At 42.7% G+C, this 23,744-nt stretch overlaps 2 protein-coding genes across 8 annotated transcripts in view; both read left to right on the top strand.

The window, feature by feature from the left end:
- SH3KBP1 (SH3 domain containing kinase binding protein 1) overlaps positions 1–1,335 on the top strand; it is a 212,830-nt gene extending 211,495 nt beyond the window's left edge. For all 5 annotated transcript variants that reach the window (XM_059839862.1, XM_059839861.1, XM_059839866.1 and 2 more), the window contains one exon: positions 277–1,335. In XM_059839862.1, coding sequence (XP_059695845.1) covers positions 277–318 — 42 coding nt within the window. In that variant the 3' untranslated portion in view covers positions 319–1,335. The remainder of the gene's footprint in view (positions 1–276) is intronic.
- Positions 1,336–15,825: 14,490 nt separating this feature from the next.
- The window catches only part of MAP3K15 (mitogen-activated protein kinase kinase kinase 15), an 81,232-nt gene continuing 73,313 nt past the window's right edge, over positions 15,826–23,744 (top strand). Inside the window, exon 1 of one of the 3 annotated variants that reach the window (XM_059839857.1) lies at positions 15,826–16,457. In XM_059839857.1, the coding sequence (XP_059695840.1) occupies positions 16,142–16,457 (316 nt within the window). In that variant the 5' untranslated portion in view covers positions 15,826–16,141. Of the gene's footprint in view, positions 16,458–16,584; positions 16,687–23,744 lie in introns of those variants that run through there. The other 2 variants (XM_059839858.1, XM_059839859.1) reach the window with 2 other exon arrangements.

Raw genomic sequence — 23,744 nt, 5'->3', positions numbered from 1 at the left:
AGCTGTGTGGCTTGTAAAAGTTGTAGTTTAAAGAGATTGAAAGATCTTGCAGTACATTCAATGACTGTACTTGTCATAATCTGAGGCTGTGAATGGTCATCTTATACAGTTGAGAAGTACCTCAATTTGTGAAATCTGTGGAAATAGCAGTGGTGTAAAACCTGTAGTTGACACCTGTGGACAAGAGGGAATGTGCTTTTCAAGTGGCACCAACTGTGCCTCAGTTTGCTAAAGCATCTAATTGAATCAAATACTTTTTCTTCTGTTTGTTTTTAGATGGAAGTTAATGACATAAAGAAAGCTCTTCAATCAAAGTGAATACTTGATAGGTGGAATGTTGCATTATTCTTCATGACTGAGACTCAAATTTATGCCCCAGCCAAAATAACTTTGTGCCAAATGATTTAAGAATTGCCTCAACATCCCTTTATTTGAAGGATTAGCACAAGTTTTTGATAGCACAACAAAAATACCAACGAGAACAAAATTTCTACCCAAAGCCGTGCTGTGCGGCACTAGTTGTGACTGAAATTGATCTTCTTGTGCTAAAGGCTCTCTACTTCAAGATCCTAGGTGAAATGAAAACTCAGGCAGTTTAGTCCATAGTGGTACTATTTTGATGATATTTTTCCATAAATAAAGTGTATTTCAGATTATCTGTTTACAAGCTTTATGATTTTGACTTTCGGTTTTTAATTGTCTTTTGTCACAGATTTTAAGATGTTTGTACTTCATATAGCCAGGAATGAATGTTAATGTTGGGGCTGAAGGGATTATTTTTGCTTCAAGATTGAACAGCCTACTTTTCGTTATGGTTTTAAGTTCTGTTAAATATGCAATTTTTTGTCCCCAGATCCCCTACAACTTAAACTTACATTGTGTACAGTAATGTATTTACAAGAAGGAAACAAACCAACAGAAGTCTGGTCTTTGCAATGATTTGTGCCTTTCTTTGCCACACACTGACTGGAGCCGGTTGAGGCCAGGTCTCCCTATGTAGCTACCACGACGACTCCTGTCCCCGGTGTCCTCCTGTCCCCAGTGTCCAGCGGAGGTCACCTTCCCAGTGCTCAGCTGCTCGGTCAGGAGAGTGCGTTTGTGCCAGCTGGCAGGACAAAAGGGCACAGCTGAGAGCAGCTTTGTCTTGAGCAGCTGTGGCTTTTTAGCTTTCCTGGTTTGGATAAGCCTCTCCCTCAACCTGAATGTTCATCTCCGCTTGATTTTCATTAGATGATTTAAACACCCACCTCTGTCCCCAATTTTGCACAGAGTGAACAGAATATGCATTATTAAAGCAAAAATAAATAAAAGTAATCTATAAAACATGAATAAAAAGTTGTATTATTTCATGCACAAGGTTCTCTGTCGTGTGACAGTGTTTCATTTGCTGTTGATGTGGTATTGTTTGCTATATAATATTGTACACTTACAGACTGATACACTTCATAGTCCTCCTTTTGCTGCAGGATTGTCTTCTCAACATTTTGTTGAGCCAGATGCTTGCTTCAGGTTTCTCTGTTTGCTTTCATTCTTTCAAAATTTCACATTTTCCTGGTTGTGGTTTCATATGCTCTTAACTAACCACAGAGTATCTCATATCTTGTCAGCAATCTCTGTTAAGTTTATAAAGTGTTTAAATAACAGATATTTTTGCATAGCATGGAGTGAGTGGGTAAGTGATGCTGGTGATACTTCCAAGTAACAAAACCCCACACACAAAGGATCTACTTGTCATCCCATCAAATGCTAGAGCTGGCTCCAGCAGCACACCCTGTATCAACATGAACCCCCCTGCCTGCCAGGAGCTGGGTGAGATGTAGTATGCAGTTGACTGGTCACATTCACATATGGTTGGCAAATTCCCATAATCTTTTTGATATGCACAAATATATAAAATACACATTCCACCATACCCAAATCTGGCTTTACAGGTCTCAGCTGGCAGTACAGAACCTTACTGTTAGGATGATTTTTTCTTCCAGATCATCTGCTTTTATTCCAACAGTGGTGTCTGAGATTTAAAGATAGGGTCGTGAAACTTGAGAATTTTTTTTAAAGTCACAATACATTGCTCAATGTCCTCAAACAGAAACACTAATAAAATATTTATCACTGAAATGTTCCTATGTAACATTTCTAAATATCTACATTAAAATATTTTTGTACAAAGAATGAGAGTCCTGCCATAGCTTTCCAGCAATAAGGATTTCTACATGACTTCCATGATTTTTGTAAAGTTAGTAGCAGAGTTAGGAGAACAGAAGGAAATGAAGGGATAAGAAATAAGAATTCTGTTTGGGTTTGTAGTTATACATTTGTCATATTTATCCAGGAATTAACTGCTCTGGATTCCTAATCCCCTGGAAAGAGATAAACTACTGTATCTGTGGTAAATAAAGTATTGATTCTCGAGCTGCGCCTCAGAAATATATCAGACATCTCAGAAGTGTTCCATCTTTGGAAAATGAAAGTCTGAATTTGGAACTAGATTCCAAAAGAAAATAAATTACATTCTTTTTTTTTCCCCTCTCCACTTGAGATGATAGCTTGTCATTTTACAAATCTAAGTTAGAAGTCCAAAAAAACATGCTTTGTAGAAGATGGTTAAATAAGTATTTCTGAAAATGCTTTGCTTTGCAAGTTGGTTTTTCTGGGAGTGGACACTGTAGAAATACAAATTCTTGTTGCATTTCATTATAATAATACAAAGCATTTCACATAAGACATGGATTTTCCCTTTCTACAGAATATCAAATGTGCATTAAACATGTGGATATAAACTGCTGCTTTTAAAAGTGTTCAGTTTTATATTTAAAGAAAATCAGAAAACACTGGTGAGGTACAAAGTGATTTTACTTTGCTGTGAAAATGATTAAATCTTGTTGTTTGAAGAGTTCTGTAAAATGACTTTTCATTAACATGCACATACCATTCCTGTAGCAGACTTCTGTTTATGGGTAGAAGTCAGGCTCATACTTTCAGATGATAATATTCAAATTCTTGATTCAGTAAATTTTTGGTTATTAAGAAAACAGTTTTATGTTCTTACAATTCTAAAAGGAGCAAGTATTTCTTAATGTGAGATCATAGCCCTTGGAACTTTAAAAAGTTCTACATGGAAGTAAGTTGGCAAGTACTCGAAAGTGTATTTTAAATTTCATCTTCTTTGGTTTTCTTATTAATTCATTTCTGAGTAAGCAAAAGGTTCAGATGAATATTTTGTTATGCAAACAGGTCAAAGGACTCTACAAAGTAATTTTTATGGGTTAATTTGGGTATGAAATGTCCATGAGTGCCGCGCATTATGAAACAAGGTGAGACAGTGCTGTAAAACACCCTCAGAAGTTCGTGCCCTGCTGAAGTTACAGAACCCTTTCCCTCCTCTTGATGTGGAGCTGACTGGGGTGTGAGCAAGCCCCTGTCCCCTGCTCCCCTCTCCCAGGCTGTCTGGCTGCAGGGGCGGCTGCTTCCCTGCGCATCCCGTGTGTGGAGCCTGTGGCACAGAGGGGGCTTTGCTGCTGCAGCGCTGGCGCGGCCAAAGGTGTCTGGTGTTCCTGTGCTTTCCTTGGCCATGCCACAGCACAACTGTGCTGACACTTTCAGCCTCTGTCTGGGGTACTTATGCTCCAGAGTCCTGCAGGGGGCTGTGGTTGGAGGTTCTGCAGTTCGTGGGTCCCACAAATACCAAGCACCACAAGCCAAGGAGAGGGTATGGCTGGGTGGGGTGATGGCAGTGCTCCTGCTTGCAGGAATGATCAGCAGTCTCTGCAGGGCCAGGAAGGGGTGAGGACTCCAATGTCTACTTCTCCTCTGAATAAGGACCCTGAGGCTGGAAACTGGAGAGAAATGCATTGATGAGGAAAGTGTGAAGGCTGGTGAGAAAGATGATACCTTTTATGCAGGAGAGCTGTGGTTCAAAAGCAGGCAGGATTTTTGTTTAAAGTAGAAACAGCTACTTTACAATTTGGCACTGAAGAGGCTTTTCAATTCTATGAGGGTGGCAGTGCTGCTGGGCACCAGCAATTCCCATAGGCTTTGGCAAGAACAGGGTCCTCCAAGCCTTGACTTCTGTTCATGGCAATCCTCAAGTTAAAAAGAGCCAGAAGAGGTGGAGCGGAATTCCCCACACAAAACATTGTGAATTCATATTCACATTATGAATATCCTTCAGCCAGAACTTAGATTTTGCTTGGCACCTTTTGCCTCAGCTGACTCTGGAGCTGGCCTAGGAATTAGCAGCTGGTTTTGTGTGACCCAGCCCGTTCACTCCCAGCTTCCTGCAGCTGCTTCCCTCCTCCTGAGCTGCAGCCTCCCCACTCCAGCCATTCCCTGCCTTTGGAAAATAACCAACTTCTTTAGGCCACCACACCTGAAGGTGAGAGGATGCCAGCATTTCCCAGCCTGGAAAAGAGCACCTGAGGAAGCAAAAGACACCATTTAAATGCCGGCAGGAAGCTGCAGTGCTGAGTGTGTGCCAGGAATGAGCAGCCTCGGTGCCACCAGCCCTGTGCCACCAGCCCTGTGCCAGCCGGGAAATGGCCCTGGGCCATCCTCCCCTCTGCTTTTGATGCAGGGAGCAAAGGTTATTGCACCCACTCCACATGTTGCTGTTTGGTGTTCTCTCTTTTAACGAAGATGATTTCCAACCCAATGCAGACACGGACTCTTAGAGGTAGTGAGTGTAAACCACAGGCAGCCTCAGGAAGAGACGTTTGAGAGACTTTCTTTATGCTGCTTCAGTCAGGCTTTTCTTGAGACAATGATGCAGCTGAGCTGCCCCTTGAAGTGCTCACAGTTCCACTATTGAACAGTGTAAGGGCCTGGACTGCAAACAGCTGAACTAACAAAATGGCTTAATGCTCCTGTGAAATTTTATTTAAAATATTAGAAATTAAATTGTATTTTTAAATGCATTAGCACTGTAGGATGAAAAATTTAATATGCAAATTTTTAAAATTGAATTCTTACCCTACAAACTGGAGTGATTAGTATATTTTAGCAAGATAATTAACTATAATTCTAGACAAATCACTAGATTCAATTGTCCCGACACATTGTAAAGGTTACAATAGAGAGGCAGGGCCTACCAATCTCTCTCAGCGCCCTTGATAAGCAGATTTTGAACTCTGTTATCTTCCTTTTTTTCATGTAGGAAAAGCAACTGGAGAATATAGCTGATGATAATCACAGGAAAACAAAATTGGCATTTATCAGTATGATCTTAAAACATCTAATAGGCTGTTTCTTGAAGGAGAAAACTTGAAAATTAGAATGCCAAAGCAAATTAGATAAGAAGGAGCAGACTTCAAAACCAATTTTGAATATCAGGACATTAAAGAAACATCTGTTCTTTGAACTGTCTCTGGTAAAACCCCTTCACTGAGCCCAGACCCAGCATTTTCATTTGGTATGGGAGATCATATTCCTCAGTACAACAAATCCTTCTCCATGTCCTTCATCCCAGCTACTGAACAGCAAACATCCTTTCAGCAAATGGGCCCATCGGGCTGCTCTTCACCTCCTCGGGTAACAGCGATGAAGAGTTTGGGATTTTGTGAAAGCACTTCTTGGGCTTATCTTAGAGCTAGTGAAAATTAAGCTGGACAGCTGTCCCTGCCACAGGATGACCAATTACCTGGGTTTACCCCCTTCTAGGGATGGTTTTCATTGCACAGGACACACCAAGTAAAGGAGAAAGCTCAATCACACAATCTGTGCACCATGCTCTTTCTCCTAGAACAGAGCACCGAACTGAGAACAACAGCTATTGCAGGGTAAGTAGAAAAGAAGGTGCACCTGCACGGAAATGGCTACTGCCAGATAATTTGGCTGCTGTGGATTCAAAGAGCCAAATCTACTGAGCTCAGACAAATTTACTATTGGAAGCACAGATGCAGCTATTTAGCAAATAAAAGTACTAGGTAAGGGGAGGCATTATGTAAATTTTGAGATCCCAGCAAAAGCAGTGCTGGCTGGAGAAAGCTCACTCATTAACGTCTGGCATGTTTCTTGTGGGAGGTGCAGGTTGTTTGTGCCGTGATTACACAGTTCTGCCTGGTGTGTCACTTATCTCAGGGGAATGGAAAACTGACATTCTAAACTGAAGAACCTGCTCACCTCAGAAGTAAGCTCTGTAACCTGTGCTTGGGGAGCTCTTAAGAAGGATGTCATATTACTGCAATAACTACAGGCTTCAATATTTGAATTGATCTAATTGAGATATATTAAAGTCAATAAGGCTGACTCAGTCTAAGTGCTGCTTCAGAACTTCCAGATGTCACCAGTGCTCTCTCTAGCTGGCTGCAAGTCTGGGGTAAGCCTGAATTCTCCTATCCCCATTTTCACTCACCTTCTGCGTGCTCTGACCCAGGCCTCACGCTTCCTCAGCCTTCCCCTGCATAATTATAAAAACCAGCAATCTCAGACTCTAAATTTCCTCTTGACCCAAATCTGACACCTTCCTGCTCTAGAAATGTATGTCCTGGTACCCCTGTGACACAGAGAAGAGGAACTGCCCGCTTAAGGACACAGCCCACAACCTCTGCCTAAATGAAAGTGCTGATGCTGCTCAGGTAAGCTGGCTGCCTTCTGCAGGCTCTGGCTGGAGTAATTTTGTAGGCTGGACCAAGATGTTGCTGTGCCTCTTGTCTGTTAAACAGGAAACAAATGGGACTCTCCTCAGGTTGGTTTCACACTGCAACAGCCTGTGGGTGTCATAAGGAAATCTGTAACCTGTTGGTCTTTCCATCTGGGGATATAAGAAAGAGTATCTGATGCTTGTCCTACATGCCTGTGTGTGCCAAAGTACTAACCTGATTTTCTACTTCTTTGTTGCTGTGTGAACAGCTGAGAACTCTCCAGAGCAATACTGAAATAATTCACAGTTTTACAACTGGATTTCAACTTCTAGAGGAAAAAAAGTCTGTGCAGTAATAAAAAGGATACCTTTTACTACTGCTTCCAGAAACCTTACTGCTATCACTAAGTCAACTCAATTTCCTCAAGCAGTTGTTACTTGGAATTTCCCAAATAAAAAGAAGAAATAGGCATTTCCATTACAAGGTTATTAGCAAAGAATGTATTGGTTCCTACAAAAAGGTCAGGAATGCTCGGTGCTTTCTAGGTGTGTTGGATTAGAACAGGAAGCAGGTTATTATTTAACTTGCTTTTTACTGTGAAGTACAGGAAGTAACTCTTTGGCATTTTGACAGAAATGTGATTTGACACAATGATGGGCTGAAGGTCTCGCTTATGGCATTATAAAATTTTCTGTAATGATTCCTATCATTCTGGCAGATAGATGTCAGAAAGGGACTGCATTTGAGTGACAATGTGTCTGGCCATTAAATTTTCTGACTGTACAGGAGTGACGTGTTATTTGGCAGAAACTTTAATAGTCTCGAGCATGTGACACTGCTCTAGCAAAGAATAAATGTAATGCAAGTTGACAAAGCAGAGAAGTGTCTGGCATCACACATAGGTCTCCCTGTGTAACCAGAAGAGCTCCAGGACCACACTGCTGAGTGTTACACACATTTGGATTCCATCATTAAAAGTATTGAGAGCTCCACCTAGCCAAGGCCAAATATTAAAGTCGGACCCAATGCTAATGACTTCACACCTTTAGAGCATGAGCATCATGCAAGCTGAGAAAATAGTTAGCAGAAATTTCAGGACAGGCTGATGTTGCTGTCTTGCTAGGTGCCCCATATGTACTCCTACACATTACTGCCTGTGTCTCACATGACTTTTCACATGCTACTTCATGAAGATGAATTACTTACTAGTACTTTTTTTAGAAAACAAAAAGGCCCCTATTTTGGACATTGGTACATTTCTCTCTTCACATATCAAGCTCATTTTTAATAATGTTGCAATTTCTTGACTGCCTTGACAAGGAGAAATGCAGGTGCAACTGAAGAATTCTTACTGAAGTTTTACTAAATTTCCATACTTGCTTAAATATATTAAACTTTCATTAGCACCTATTACAAGAGTGAGTATCAACATAACAGATAGGTTTTTTATTTGTCACTTTAAAGCAGCTCTTGCCTCCTTAGGACTCCTTTGCTGTTCACTTTAAAGCAGCTCTTGCCTCCTTAGGACCCTTGTGATTACAAATATTTAAAATATTTTCAAACAGCACTGACAGCTTTGCTTTTGCCAGGCTTCTAAGCCCCATGTATCCTCATTTATCTGGCATCCACAGCAATATAAAAATCACCTAAATGTCAATAAAAATGAACCACATATCCTAGTCCTCTCCACTGTTTTTACAATAGAATTGTAACCAGGTTGTCTTCCCTGTCACAGACACAATTTTGTTGGGCTTTCATTAATCAGTAGACACAACTGTTCGACTGGAATAAAATTTGATATTCAGGTAGTCTTTATCATGAATGTTTCTTCAGTGAGAAACAACTTGAGAATGGCTAAACGTGACAATATTTTCTTTAAATGTTACGAAAAACACTGAGCCATGGCACATAAAGAAGTCCAGATACTTTGATCAAGCTGAAAACAAGAAAATTTATCAGTCCTGGTGTCATGGTTTGAGCTGGGTGCAATGCTAGAGCCTCTATGAAAATGCTTCTTCTCTGATGTCTGCTGTGAGATGCGATCAGAAATAAAGCAAAGCAGGCTCTAGCTTAGGAATAAAAGAGAAAAAACTTTATTAACTTACAACTATAAAAGAAAATACACAGAACTCAGGATGAAAACCTTCCAAAAACATTCTTCCTCCTCCTCCACTAAATTACTAATACATCTACCTCTCAGATCACTAACTCTCAGTCTAGCACAACCCTTCAGATAATCGATTCTCAGTTCATCAAGGAGAGAGGAGTCCTTCTTGTACCACAGGCTTCTCCAGGAAACACAGTTGGAACCTCTCGTGTTTCCGTGTCACACGTGGCACCGCCCGGAGATCATTTTGCCATCGTGACAGCTTCCTTCCATGTCCAGTGCTCTCACCACTGTGCATGGACCTGGGCTGCTTCTAGGGTTTTCTTTTTTAAAGGGTGCTTTGCCCAGTTCCAAAAAGAGCGCAGTCTCTCACTTTTGGGACACCTGTCTCCCCTAAATTTCACTCTCCAGGGCCGAAGGGTCTTGAGAACAGAGATCTTCCCTCAAGACGGAGGGCACCACCACCCTCTTCACCCATCGTCTCTGTTCACGCACTCCACATCACATCATTGCACTCTCTTGGCTCCAAGCCATTGCCTCCCCTCTAAATGCAGTCTCTGTGTCACAGGAAAAGTGGTTTTGTCTATGACCAGACAAGAAAAGTCCAGCTAAAGGCCACTGTATCACCTCCTCCCACCTAAGATTCTTCTCAACTTCTCTCGTGGCTCATTTCTTCTTATCTCATATCTGTCTCTCTTCTTATTCAACTCCAGGAGGAATCAGCATTTGTAAGGTTCTCATCATCTAAGAAACGGGTTAAAAGTCTCAGGCTCTGCCTGTCCAGAGCTCCCACAGCGGCCCTGCCGGGCACTTTCTCACTGCACCCCCCGCCCCACCTTCTCTTTCACGCCAGCCGTGCTATCAAATTTCAAGGTGGCACGGGCACAGACACCAGCTCTCGCTCTCTCTCTCCTGGAGGGGCTGCCTGAAGCTTCCAGAGTTCTTCCACTCTCCTACCTTGCAGAGGCCTTCGCTTCTCTTCTCTGTCCAAAGCCCGGCCTACCTCAGTCAGGCCTCGTGGCTTCCCCTCCCCCGCCCCGCTCGGAGCCGGGCAGGGCAGGTCTGATCTCTCCTTCACAGACGGAACCCAAAAGAAAGCTTCCCTCTAAGAGTTCTCAGAGGCGTAGCTATGTCCTCAGTGGCCACACCAAGTGCCAATATTCAAAACTGAGCACCTATTAGTTTGACCACAGCATCCCAAAAAACTCACTTCCTCTCAAACCACAACACCTGGTAAGAATATTTAATCTTCTGCCCATACAGAAGATGGTTTTATGGAAACTTTTTAAACCAGACATTTTGAAGCTGCTGCTTGTAAGTAGGTGATTCTTATTCCCTAGGGAAATGTGCATTTCTCACCCTCAGGACCTGCTGAATTAGAGAGGACTGCAGAGGAGAAAACATCATGCCAAGATGCTGTATGAGTGGAGAAATCTAGGGCTTATATTGTTATTTATGAACATCTAGCGCCTGAATTCAAATGTTCAGAATTTTATAGATGGTCAGATGATGACTCCATCCTCATAAGCTCTAAGTCTTCTTTTTCCCCAGGTTTTCTTGAGGTTTTCTCTAACATTATTCAACTCAGTAAGGGTTCAGAAATTTTAGGGTCCAAGGGAGGTGTTTCTGAATAGGGGCCTGGTTTGGTTTTCTCCCATCTGAAATATAAAACCTACAAGTTATTTGTAATGTGTTGTAAACTGGAGATAAGGGGTTTTCTGTTTGATTAATTGGTTAAAAACTGTATTTTAGAGAACTTGAGTTAACTTCTGGCTGTTTGCTCCTCAGTTCATGAACTGAGTGAGAAAGTCCAGAGAGCCATAGATACCTAAATCAGAATAAAGCTTTTAACCAGATTTTATAAATGCATGTGCCCAAGTCTTGTGTCATTGATATGATCTAGCTTGTCTGATAGAAAGAAATGCCAACTATGGCATACAGAAAGTGTGAGTTGTGCTTTGACAGAGATTCAGGAAAAGTTGAGTGGGTTTTTATTCCTTCACTTTGCTGTGTTATTTACAGGTGGTCTATTGGTTTGGTTTATTTTATTATTTCAAATGCAGGCATTCCTATCTAATTGAAATTCTGGTTTTATGGAAGCTATTGAGAATACCTGCATACTTTTTTCACTGCTGCCTTGCAATCCCTAGTCATCCCTGCTCCCAAAGTCTTGACATGTAGCTAGTCAAAATACAAAAGCAAGATTTTTTTATTAGGGTGCCAGATGTACTGAAAACTAAAGATTAGGAATTTGGAGTCAAAGCCAATTTTGAATTGATCACGCTGCTCTGTGTGCATGTGAGCACACAAGGTATATCTATAAAGTTGTTATTGTCCAAGACAGGAAGAGAGCAAAGAAAGAAAACGATCCCCCTTTGACTAACCTTGTCTGTCACACTGGATGTCACTCTGTCCTTCATTTGCAAGGGGTGGTGAGGAGCAATGCTCTGTGCAACAAACATGCTTCTCTATGCAAAAGAGTGGGTCTGAACAGAAAGCTGTGCTAGAGATTATATTCTTAGCCCCAGCAGTCACCTTCTTTGCCTTCATGCTTTATCAGGCCAAATGAGCCTGTGAGGTGTCACACTGCCCACTGAAGCAAAAGCAAGAGGAATCCCTGAGATCTTTGAGCCCAGTTCCAGTGACGATCTGGTGGCCAAGGTGTTTTAACTTCACATGACTCTGAGACATCCAAGTTTCCCCCTTGCAAAAGAGGTGTGCTTTGCTGCAAGTCAACTTTTAAAGCATTATAGCATTTTTAAGTCATCTTCAGTAAGTTTTTCTTCAAGAATTATACCCGTTGCTTAGATTCCATTTATACAGAGTTAGTATTTTTAACCTGACTTTTGAACAAAGCCAAGCAGTTTATTAAGAAGAATTATTCGTAGGGAGAATTCATAGAATTTCATTGAATAGCTAGTAAGGTTTCTACATAATGATTTTGAAAATTAAAACATCTTTTGTCTGGCTTCATACTTCAGAAAAAAAAAATTCTTCCTGTTGAGTAAAGAAATCAACTCTTTTCCTTGTCATCCTGTGACAGCAGTATCTGTAGGGTCACCTGGAGACCTGCTCACTGTGAATGAAAATAAATGGGGTAGCACACTAGCAGCAGTAACACCAAAAGATCCATTAACAAAATGTTTGCTTGGAATAGTTTAAACACCACAACTTGCATTATCCTGCGGAAAGTTGGTACAGTGGCTTGCCAGAAAACAATCTGTCCATCCAAATATTTTTCCTAATGCCTGATATTCACAATACAGGAAAAAAAACCTCACATCTAGGGTGTAGAATTCAGGCTTTTAGGATGCCTGTTCATGCAAGGCAGCAGAACTCACCCTGATGTAGCTCCTTGGGGAAGCTTGTCCAGGATGCTGCTGCTTGCCTGAGCTGTGGCTCTCTGCCTGGGACACAAGGGCAGGGGAGATGTGGCCATGGCTAAGACTGTGTCCATAACTGAGGTGGTCAGTGCCAAGTGCCCGTGGATGGACTCGTAGGCACCTTTGCAGCAGGTGTGATGGATGCCCAGGACACTGTGCTGGTGAGCATCCTTCAGCAAATACTGCCAGGGCATGGCCAAGTGGGTTTGCATCTCAGTGGAACAGCTCAAATCTGCAGGCTCCCCATGGACCCAGATGTCTTCTCATTTATTTGCACCTTATCCTAAGCCAAGAGAGCTTGGCTTTCCCTTACACTGCATAAAATGGGAGGAGCTTCTTTATAGGTGAAAATGTCAGAGAACAATGAAATTGCAGACTAACCTTTATGATTGTTCTAGTCTGTGCTTTCTTTAAGAAAAAAAAAAGGGAGGCTATAGCTGTATATGCATTAGGGGAAAGGTGGCACATTTGCCTGTGGAGTCAAACTTTATATAAATTTAGAGTTTGAAATTTATATACCCTTACAGTTTGAACTGAAAGTTTTAAGCCCTGGGGAAAAAAAAAAAAAAGTAAAGAATCACTTCCCTTAGCTCAGTTATGCTACTCAGGGATTTACAAAATTAAAAAAAAAAAAAAAAAAAGGTGGTTTCAAGGACATCTATTTTCTTTGCAGAAGTGGTAATTAATATTCTGCACTAAGTGGATTTGACAGGTGCGAAGTGCTGACTGAGAAAATTGTACCATCATCTTTACAGTCCTGTATAAGAGCAAATGTTGACTTCACAAATTGGGCTTGTTTTTTTTTAGGTGGGGTTCTATGTAAAGGCAGAAAGTCTTGGAAAGTGATATAGAAGCTGAATATCAACTTCTGGCCTGGAGTTTTAAACAGGCAACTCCAGGGGCAGAGTGGCTCTTTCTATAACCTCATTCTTGGACACTTTTCCAAAAAGAGGAAAGAGTGTTACATGACTCAGCTTTTTTTCTTCTACATTTAACACTTTTTGATTTGCACAGAAACAGTTCAAATACCCCAAAGTCTGATCTCCTATTTATTCTCACTCGGTTGACTTGCAAAATCTGAAGATACTGTTGCTCACTGGAAATGTCAGGCACTGAGCCACAGTTTCTCATGACAGCCACAGCCTGAAAAATGAAGCTTCTTCATTTAAAAATGGTCCTTGTTTCTAGCTTGAAAGAAAGCATACAAACTCTGAACAAGTTGCACCAGGTTAAACTACTGAAAATCAATGATAGATTGTTAGGAAACATGTCCAGGGAATAGTGAGGATATGGGTTGAATGACAAATATAATTAGGAAAAGGGAAAAATATCCTTTCCTTATTTATCATCATGTAAAATATCTGCTAAGAAGCTATCCCTCTGTTTCAAGACCAAGAGACAGACCTCTCCACAAGTAATTTAAAGAAGTAACAAATGATAAAAACTGCAAAATTAAACCTGAAGACATGTCTTAGACCTAGAACAACCTAAATTTTTATAACCTCTGGAAGGCACAAAAGGCTTATTTACTTTGTCTCAGTGGCATCCCACTAAGCAATCCCAGCCTATTTGTTGAAAATTGACACTAAAACAATTTTCAAGATTAGAGAAAGCACCACACCATGCATATATTGTTCTAAACACACTTAATTGCAATTTGTTTTTTCTGCATGTTAGTTGCTAAAAGCCCAAGAATGTTCTTGAATAAGAGAAAAGCTTTCCTGTGCAAATAATGCCTTAACTTTGACAGCACTGTACTTTTCAGTTTTTTATAACAGCTGTTCAAACAAGCTTTTTTATAACTCAAAAAGTACAAAGTAGGATTGGTATTGGGGGGGATCATAAACTTATGTGCTAGTGCTTTTTATTGATGGAAGGCTCAATGTGCACACTATCTTCTAAATGCAGACTTTGATTTTTCTCCTATTATATCAGGTAAGTGGTGCATTACTGGATCAAGGCTAATAGACTTGGTGTGTCATACAATAGCTCACTCTTGCCTAAAGAGGAAAGCTGCCAGGAATTGGGGGGATCTCTGCTGGCCATGTCATTCCTCTAAAATCTGATATTCTAGTGCTTCTGTCAAGAAAGCACATACATATCCCCAACCTCTGGACCAAGTCCAAAGGTTTATTTGCCCCAAACTTTCCAAAATGAGAAACAGGTTTGCCTGTTAAATCCACATTCTCTCTAAAATCCTTATGAGCCACAAAGCAAACATGAATACCGCACAGCACTGTGCTATCCTCATGTTGGAGTGTTTCTTAGAAATACTGGCTACTGCAATTCTTATTAACAATCCCTGGTGTCACAGAGATCAGACCCTGGGTTTGAGGCAGACTTGGTTTATTTCAGCTTGAGCTGCTGGACAGGGACTCTGAATAAAGAAATCCCCATGCCTTCATACCCTCACAGTCTGTGCACAAGATCTTCATGTGCTCTATGTGTGCGTCTTGATCCAATAGAAATTTATGGTCCAGGATGTTCCAACACCTCATTGGATTCTTTATCCATATCCACTTGGACAGGCCATTAACTGCTCTTATCTTTCAGCTTGGTGCAGCCTTGGGATCCTCTTTTTTGTTACTGTGTACCAAGGTCTCCGCCCTCATCTGGAAGTGTCTGGTCTTTCTCGGTTTCCTCCCCAGCTGAGCCAGCCATGCTGACAAAGGGAGCTCATTTCAAGTTCACTTATAGTGTTTTGTGCAGGGCCTGTTTGTGCCAAGTCATAAACAAGTTACAATTAAACTGAAGCCTATGCATTCCTCATATTCTATAAGCAAATCTATTTTAATCCCAAACAGATAGACACCTAGAGAGGAAAATACCATGCTGTAAGCCTTTGATTGTTGCTTTTGTTGTATTACTTCATTGAAAGGATGGTGAGGCATTGTATTAGGCTGCTCAGGGTAGTGGTTGAGTCACCATCCCTGGAGGTGTTCAGGTGTGGGTGTGGCACTTGGGGATATGGTTAAGTGCTGAACATGGTGGTACTGGGTTAACAGTTGGACTCCATGATGTTAGAAGTCTTTTCCAACCTCAATAGTACTCCAGTTTACAGCATGGGGTAAAATCAATGTCTCTGATAGCCACATAGTCTTCACACTGCAGCAAAAGGTGAAGACACTCTTTGTCTAAAACCTCATCTGTCACCATGAGTGGAAAATAAAATGAAAAACTTTCCAGATAGGTTTACTTAAAACACAAATTTGCAGGAGGACTGTGCTTTTCCACTGTTCCCTTGATCACTAGTTGGTTGTGGTCTCTGTAGGGTGACTTTTGACAGCTGGGGTACAAGGCTGAGATATGAAATTATCCAGGCACCAGTGCCTGACCAGTAGCAGTGCCGAACCCCAGGCTGCCATCACCAGTGTAGCTAATAAGAAAAACGTGTTAGAAAATAAAAAATAATTTTGTTCTTATAAAGAAGCCAGGAATTGCCACAGAGTTACGAGAAGCTGATTTTGTCATGATCGTGGGAGACGATTAAGAAAAGAGAAGGAAGTTAAGGATGAACTATTACCCAAACTTCTGACACAGTCTAAATGTGGTCAAAGTCGTGTAAACAACTGGATGGGGGATTCAGAGGGGAGAAGTTGCGATGGAGCAGAGGGAAGAAAAACGGGCAGCAGCTGCGTTCGCTCCGCGGGCGGTGCGCGGGGGCGCTGCTGCCGGCGAGGGGCGGGCAGGGCAAGAGATAAACGGGGCGCGATCGCCCCGACGGCGCCGCTTCTTCCCAGAGCCGCCGAGGTCGCGGACGGGAGCAGGCACATTGTCCCGGGAAGGCACGGCGGGGTGGAGCCGGACTCCGCGCTGGGCTCCCCGGGCTGACTCGTTCGGGGAGGGCGGTGCCCAGCTGAGCCGAGCCCCGCTCCGTGCCGGCCGCCTTCAACTCGCCTCGTCCCGTCTCCGTGCCCGCCAGCCCAGGCGCGGAGAGAAGCGCGGGCAGAAGGGCCGGCACGAGGAGGGAGCGAGCCGCCTCGCCGGGGGTTTGCCCACCTGCTCGCGATGGGACGCGGCCCCGCCTGAGCACCTGCCGGCAGCCCCCGCTCCCCTCAGCCCTCGACGCCGCTATGGAGAGTCCCGTGAGCGGCAGCGCGACCGCGGAGCCGGCGCCCCCCGGCGCTGAGCCGGAGGTGGCGGCCGGGGGCCCGGCGGAGGCGGAGGCAGCGGAGGTGGGCTCGGCAGCCCCGCGGCCACGCTGCCTGCGGGCCGTGTACGTGCTGAACGACCCGCCCAAGGCGGGCGCCGGGGCGCGGAGCCCCGAGGCCGGGGCGCGGCAGTGCCTGCTGCGGGCCTGCGAGGCGGAGGGAGCCCAGCTCAGCACTGTCAACTTCGGCGAGCTGGACTTCGGCGAGACGGCGGTGCTGGACGCCTTCTACGACGCGGGTGAGCGGGCAGGGCTGAGGCGGGACGCGGGGCGGGGGCTCAGGCTCGAGCCTGCCCCGCGCCGCCTTCCCGGGTCGTGCAGGGACACGGCCGGCGCGGACGGGGAGCGCTCGGTTCAGGTGGTGCCGGGGAATAGGGAGAGCGGGGCTCCTGGCAAGGGGTGTGGGGACAGCGAGATGGGTGCGAAGGGATCCTCATGTAATGCGTCCGGCACAGGGAGCAGGAGAAGGTGAGAGAAAAAAAGTTGAAGCTCTTGCAGCAGCTCATTGAGTCGCCACGGTGCATTGTCCCGGCAGGACTGTGGGTCCTACAGTACCAAACGAGTCTTAGGGAATAGCCGAGCTCCTGCTAGGGTGGTTTGCTCGGAACCCTCTTCCAGCTCCCACCCTGATGGGGAGCTTAGAGTGTGACACAGGACAAAGACACACCAGCCTCTGATCTGGCATGGCCGGAGGCTTCATGTTCGCCGCTCTCACTTCAGACTGGACAGTGAAATTGTATGTGAACAAAGTGTATTGCTCTGAACAACGGCCCTGAGGAAGACTTGTGGGTATTGCCCACCCCATTCAGGTTCCAGCTGGTGGCGGGTGTCTGTCTGATGGTTCAAAAGAAAGCTGCTGTCCCTTCTCCACTCAAAACCACCTGGCTCGTTTGGCACTATGGCAGAGAACTGTGAGCTTTTTTAGCACATTGGAAGCTTCTGAGCCAATAGGTATTATAAACTAATCAAGGTGAATATGTGGACATTTTGCTGGCATGCAGACAAACTTTTTTCCTACTATCTGTATGAGCCAGCATAAGGAAATGCTGGAAATTGACAAACTCCAAAGATGGAAAGTACTCTTTAAGTCTATCTTTCACAGTTTATCTTTCATAAGTACTTTGTTTTCCTCATGAAATGTGTTAAAGAATATTTCCTAAAACTTTAGTCTTATTTTAAATTCTCATGTGATTATGAGTCCATTTCATCCCAATAAGTCATCCAAATATTGAGGAACTTCACATCCTTTTTTGTCAGTTTTTTTCCCAGTCAGGGGTTTTTGTTATGTCTCTGCTAGCAAGGTTGACGAGTATGTGATACATTCTTTGTGTGTCTTAGTACACAAACAAAACCTAGCAATTTCTTTTATAGCCACTCTGAAGGTAAGAATAATGTACTCATCAACACAAAATTATTCCTCTGTTTCTGCTAATAGTGCTATTAATGTATTAGACACACACCTGCTGTGCATTTTACTGGGAGTCTGAAACAGCTATTTAAAAGGGGTTCTTAAATTACTGCATTCTGAAGTGAGTGCCTCTTCTCTAGGAGTGTGCCCTAACTTTGCAGGCTTTTCATTCAAGTCATCTTGTTGGACCAAAATCATTTTATCACTGATTAATACCACTTTGTAATAGTAAGGTGCCTTTTACTGGATACACCTTCAACACTCTTCTATCCAGGGGTTTTTTTCAATTAAAAAGTAATTGAATAATTCATACTCTGGAATTGTTCCAAAGGAGACTGTTAAAAAAATAGGCTTTTTGTGGATTTCTTTCCAGTAGCAACCATTTGAGATCAGCCACGGGGACAACTGCTTAGTTTCTGTAATGTATGCCTGGGATTGCTGGCATCTATTCAGTTCTTAAGAAAACCACCATTAAGAGTAAGTGTTAATGTGAACACTCCCTACGGCTCATGATGAACTTTGTGATAGGAAGTTCCCATTTGTTTACTTCAAAAAGAAAAAAATCTAAAGAAGTTTTATTGCTGCGTGGGTAAGATATTAAGCCAGTGTTTCCCATACTGAAGATATCTTTTACAGTGTATTTTTACTTTCTGGAGCTGAGGGGCAGAACCTTGAAAAGCAATTCCTCTTGCTTTGTAACGAGTGGTGGGGTCTCTAAGAGGTGCTAGCCAGTTGCCTTCCCTTTGTTTACTAGTGGAACCTTAACCATCTACTAATGCTTAATGACTGAGCAGGAAAGACCAAAAGACCATCTCATCCTGAGTAGTATTGATAGCTCTTTGTTAAAAATGTTATCTATTAGCCTTTTTCCCTGACTGTGCCTGAAATTGTAGCCTTTACTCAGCCATTAGGAATCCCCTCCAAAGTAGTTTATTTACCTTACTTAGTATGAATCCATAAGTACCTTCTGTGACAAAATCAGCTAACTTTAAGTATAGAGTGCAAAAAACTTCAACAGAAACCTCTTTCCTGTCTGCAGGCAGGTTTTCTGGTAGATGGCTTTTCAGTAGAGCACTGAGTAAAGTGTTGCAAACTCACTTAAATTCCATAATCAGAGTATATGTGTTTTCTTCCTTGAGTGTAGTCATTACTGACTTCCCATCACTTGAAATCTTATTGTGAATGGAAGCATGACTGATGCCTTTAGTTAGATATTGCTGACCTGCAGGTAATGCAGGTGACCCTGATCTTAAGAAATTACTCAGCTTTCTAAGGTTTTGCTTTACTGAAGGAGAACTACAGCACTTGTGAGAGCAAACTTAAACATGAAATAAGAATTTGGTAAAGAAAAATAAGATTTCTTTGCTCAGTTTGGGCTAAAAACAAGCTGTCAGCAAAGTCATTTATATTTTCCAAAACTGGGCAATGATATCTACCTAATAGAGGAGCAGCAAGGATGCCTGCACACATTGACTGTATCTCTGGGAAGAAAAAAAAAAAGTAATATTTTTAAACTAAAACTGGGCACAGGGAAGTAGTGTCAAGGGGTTTTTTTGCAGAAAATAAAAGAATAAAAATAATTTTCCCTAGGAACAGTGAGCCTAGGAGTTAATTGAGAATTTTTAGAATTCTTCAGAATTATCCCGTGAAGAAAATCAAACTATAGGCACTGTAGTGCATTCATAAACAACTTGAGAGACACAGTGAAAAGGTGAGTGTGACTTAGCTATAGTGATGTTACAGGTAGAATGATTAATAGCTGCAAAGGATCTTTCTGTCCTGAATGTACTAAGAAAGCAAACATGATGTCAAAGTCAAACGTCTGACCTGTACCTCTGGAAGGGTGATGCTAGATAGAAAAAATGTAGCTTTTCCTTGTCTACTCAAAACTTTCTCAAATCTTAGTGCCTGAAGTGCCAGGCAGTAGGGTTTGGCTACAGTGTGAAGTGAAGGAGTGTACCAAGTACAGTTATACGGGTTTTGGGTGTTCCCATTTTGAAATGCTGTCTCTGTAGCTGATCATACTTTTCCCTCATGAGGGATGTGCAGCAATCTGTTTTGAGGCTTGGAATAGTTCTTTAAAGATTTGACCACAGTATTTAGAAATTATACAGTCAGCAGGATGAAAATTAGCTGAAAGGAAGACAGACTAGAGAGTGAGTGGTGTACTGAGAAATAGAGCTAAATGCTGGGCTAAGTGAGTATTCCTCTGGCAATCCAGGAAACTCTCAGATAATTTGTGAGTATAGGGGAATATTTTGAAGTCTGTTTCTGCTGTTTTTCTGTATATGAACTTCTCTAATCAATGTCTTGTGTGATAAGGCAGCCTCAAAATGCATGGTGTGATACCTGTCTCTGCAGACTTGTCTTCATCCAGAGCCAAGACTTGGGAGTGAGCCCAAACAGAGACTGAAACATGGGTCCTCCTTACTTCTGTACCTGATTTCTTAACCCTGATTTCTTGTAGCTGAAACTTTTTTCTTTGTGTTACACTGTGAAAGGGGAAGGAGGAAATAAATTTGCTGGATCCTGATTTTCAGGCTCTGGCACCTGCTGGGGGAATAATTGTTGCCTGTTTCTCAGCTGCCTGCCCTGAAACCCTCTGCCCTCAGAAGGCCAGTGTACCCACTTCAGAATTGGCAGAGATGCTTCAACTTCTTCAGCCTGAAGGCTGAGTGCATCAGATGCAGTAAACACTTGTCACTGCTTTAGGATAATATACAGCATGGTAACTTGTGTACTTAGCTGGAGGCAGAGCTTCCCTTGCTGACTCTGCTGCAGGGAGTGCAGTCTCTGACAGGAATGACAGGTGTGGCAATAACTTCTAAACAAACTTCATCATACCTTCCTGCTGCAGTTTATCTTTGCCCCTGGGTGTGACAGTTAGCAGTGGTGGAGTTAAGGGTTAGTGCTCTGATGCTGACTTCAGCAGGCAGGGTTTGCTGTTTTTCTGAGGAATACTTAAAATCTTTCCTTTCTTTTCCCACACAGGTAGCTCAATGGCTAGGGGTGTATTTGCTTTAAATCTCAAGAGATATATATACCACAGAATACAAAAGTAGAAAGAAAAGCAAGCCAGCCATCCTCAGAACAGGAAGGTGGTGGATGAGAGGCTGGGTTGGATATTGTGCTGCTTTAGTAAAACAGCAGAGCTGTTGGGACCTGGTCTTTTATCTCTGTGTGGTGCTTCACATCTAGAGTGACTTCAGGTGTCTCCAGCAAAGTTCTGCATTGTGACATCAAACCAAATATTCTGATAACAAAACTCTTTAATATACCAGTATTGTAGTCCTTTTATATCCAAGTGTGTGAGGCTGGTTTTAAATGACTGTAACAACCATCAGGTCTATATGTTACTGTCATAAAACAGTTTAGGTTGGCAGGGACCTTAAATATCATCCAGTTTCAGCCCCTCTGACATGGGCAGAGATACCTTTCACTAAACCAGGTTGCTCAAAGCCCTGTCCAGACTGGCTTTGAACACTTCCAGGGATGGGGTATCCACAACCTCTCTGCATAATCTGTTTCAGTGTGTTACTATCCTCACAGTAATCTAAATCAGCCCTCTTTCATCTTGAAGCCATTCCCCCTTGCCCTATCACTACAGACCTTTGTGAAAGGTCCCTCTCCAGTTCTCTTGAAGCCCCCTTTAGGTACTGCAAGGTGCTATAAGGTCTCACCAGAGCCTTTTCTTCTCCAAGCTCAACAGCCCCAAGCCTCTCAGCCCATCTTCCTGGAAGATATGTTCCAGCCCTCTGATCATCTTCACAGTCCTCCTCTTGAACCTCTCAAACAGATCCCCACCCTTGTTACACTGGAAACCCCGGAGCTGAATGCAGCACTCCAGGTGGGGTCTCACAAAAGCAGAGTAGATGGGGAGAATCTCCTCCATGACTTGCCGGTCATGCTGCTTTTGGTGAAGTACAGAATACAGTTGGATTGATGAATTGATGATTTCAGAGGTCTTTTCCAACCTAGTTAATCAATTCTGTGATTGATTGATTCCGTGATTCATGCACCTTCATCTTCCTTAGATGATTTCAAACCTCATGTTCTGCATGAAATACGACACAAATGGTGTGTTTCTGGTTTTTATAACTTACTCTGCAAGTAATATTTTTCACTGTGTGATTATAAGTCATATTGAATCTTACTAAATAGACTTATAAGCTTTTACACCCATTGCAGCCATTACAAATGACTTCAGAAATTTGAACATGTAAGATTATTCTGAAAAAAGGAACAACTGCATCTGTTGAACTACCTTAGCTCTGAAGACCAATTATTGTCACATGGCTCTTGAAAGCACTGCAGTAAAGTGGGTTTTGGTTATTTGTTTTTAATATTGTTTAATTTTTTTTTAATAAAACTTGCAGCATTTTCTGGAATTCTTCATATCAGTGAATGTTCTTCTGATAGAGTTTTTTTTTCCCTCTGATAGGAGGAAAGAACTTTGCTGGCTATGCATACCAGTCCACAAATCCTAAAGGTTCTTTTTTTTTCTGCCTTAAGAATTATATGCAAACATATTTTTCATATAGTCCCTAAGTTGCTCTGAAGCAGTCTGCTGTGCCATTTGACTGTGAGATGCTGGCAAGCAGATCTCTGGTTCTGCCTTTTTGCATTTCAAGTTGACCTTCAGAGACTTCCAGCCACTCATATCCTTTGCAGTGACTGCATGCTTGCTCTGTCTTGCTGTGCTGTGTGTAGCATCTTCTTCATTAGGTGTAAGAATTGTTTCTCTTAGACCTGCAGTCTCAAAATTAGGTTAAACAAAAATAAAGGAAGTGTTTGCTTATGTGGGTTAATTACATTGCTTTAATTTCCATCCTCCATAAAATAGACAAATTATGGTAGATATGTGGTAGCTCATATTATGTTCTGCAGTCATGCTCTTCCTTTATCAGCATAATCATACATTGCTTTTTTAATTGTTAAATTACACTTGCACATGCTGGTTAAATGGTAAGTAATTAAACACCCTTGCACATGCTAGTTAAAAGGTAGCCTTTACAGGCTAGTAAAGGTAAGATCCTGGTTTGCTTTGAAGTAAAGATCTTCTGACTTGTAAGGACTTGTAAAAAACCTAGTTGAGAACTCAAGATGTTTTGGTTTCCTCAAGATGGACTTGTGTCAGAGTAGTCAAGAGCTCTTGGCCAGGAACAAGAAGTAGGATACAGTGATTATGTGCATGATTATTATTTTATTATTTCATTTATTGTTATTTCAGTGTCTAAATACTGCTGTAATTAGGCTGTAATAAAATAAGTAAATAACTATCATCTGTTAAAACAGATAATAGTGCAATAGGGTCATGGCCTCTCCAGTTATGAGCTTCAGTGAGACCCCCTTACTTTCTAAACTCAGAGGAGTTGAGGTGTGGCTAGGTCCACGTGGTCTCAGATTTGGTCAACAGTTTATGTCTAAAGGCTTATTTTAAGCAGGTTTGGCTAGAAAAGTACAGGTCAACAGTCTTTAGCCTTGGAGAGTTCACCAAGGTTCCGAAGCAACAAAGCACCTACGGAGCTGCTTTTGGATTTTATCTCCCCATGTGACTGGGTCTTAGTGTTTTTCACTCACTATCAAAAAGTCAGTGTTTCCCATCTTTAGGCTGCAGGCTTCCATGCTGGGAGGGGGCTCTACCTGGAAGCTGCTTGCAACTCCAGGAGACCAGCTGGCCCAGTCTCTGCCAATAGTTGATATCCTTCTGCAGGCCAGCGTGCACCAAAGTCAGTCCCAAATATCCTGGGTCCCCATCTCTGGAGTGCATTAATTATGGATTCAGACAGTTCCTCCTGCAATATTCAGCCCGTGTTCCAGTCCTAGGAACAAGCCTCATTGCCATCAGGGACTGCAGAAAGGGGGGCGGTGTGGGGGCTGCGTGTGGAGGTCACATGCAATGGCCCAGCTATCTTCTGTCAGCATCACAAGCCTCAGATTCAAACTCTGACTGCAAACCTGTGTTCTGGACATACTCAGGGCATGCTGCTATTTCCATGCATGTGGAGGAGCTGTTGCAAGGGTGTATTGTGGCTCACATTTGGCAGCTGAGATTTGTGTAGGGTCTTTCTTAGGAGGGCTTCAGTGTGGTTTGCCACTTGCAGGTGAACTCTCTGGA

Source organism: Haemorhous mexicanus, chromosome 2 (genome assembly GCF_027477595.1).
Source record: "Haemorhous mexicanus isolate bHaeMex1 chromosome 2, bHaeMex1.pri, whole genome shotgun sequence".
In the NCBI taxonomy this organism is placed as follows: domain Eukaryota; kingdom Metazoa; phylum Chordata; class Aves; order Passeriformes; family Fringillidae; genus Haemorhous; species Haemorhous mexicanus.
The sequence above is the reverse complement of the archived record's forward strand: the minus strand, read 5'-3'. Positions and strand labels throughout refer to the sequence as shown.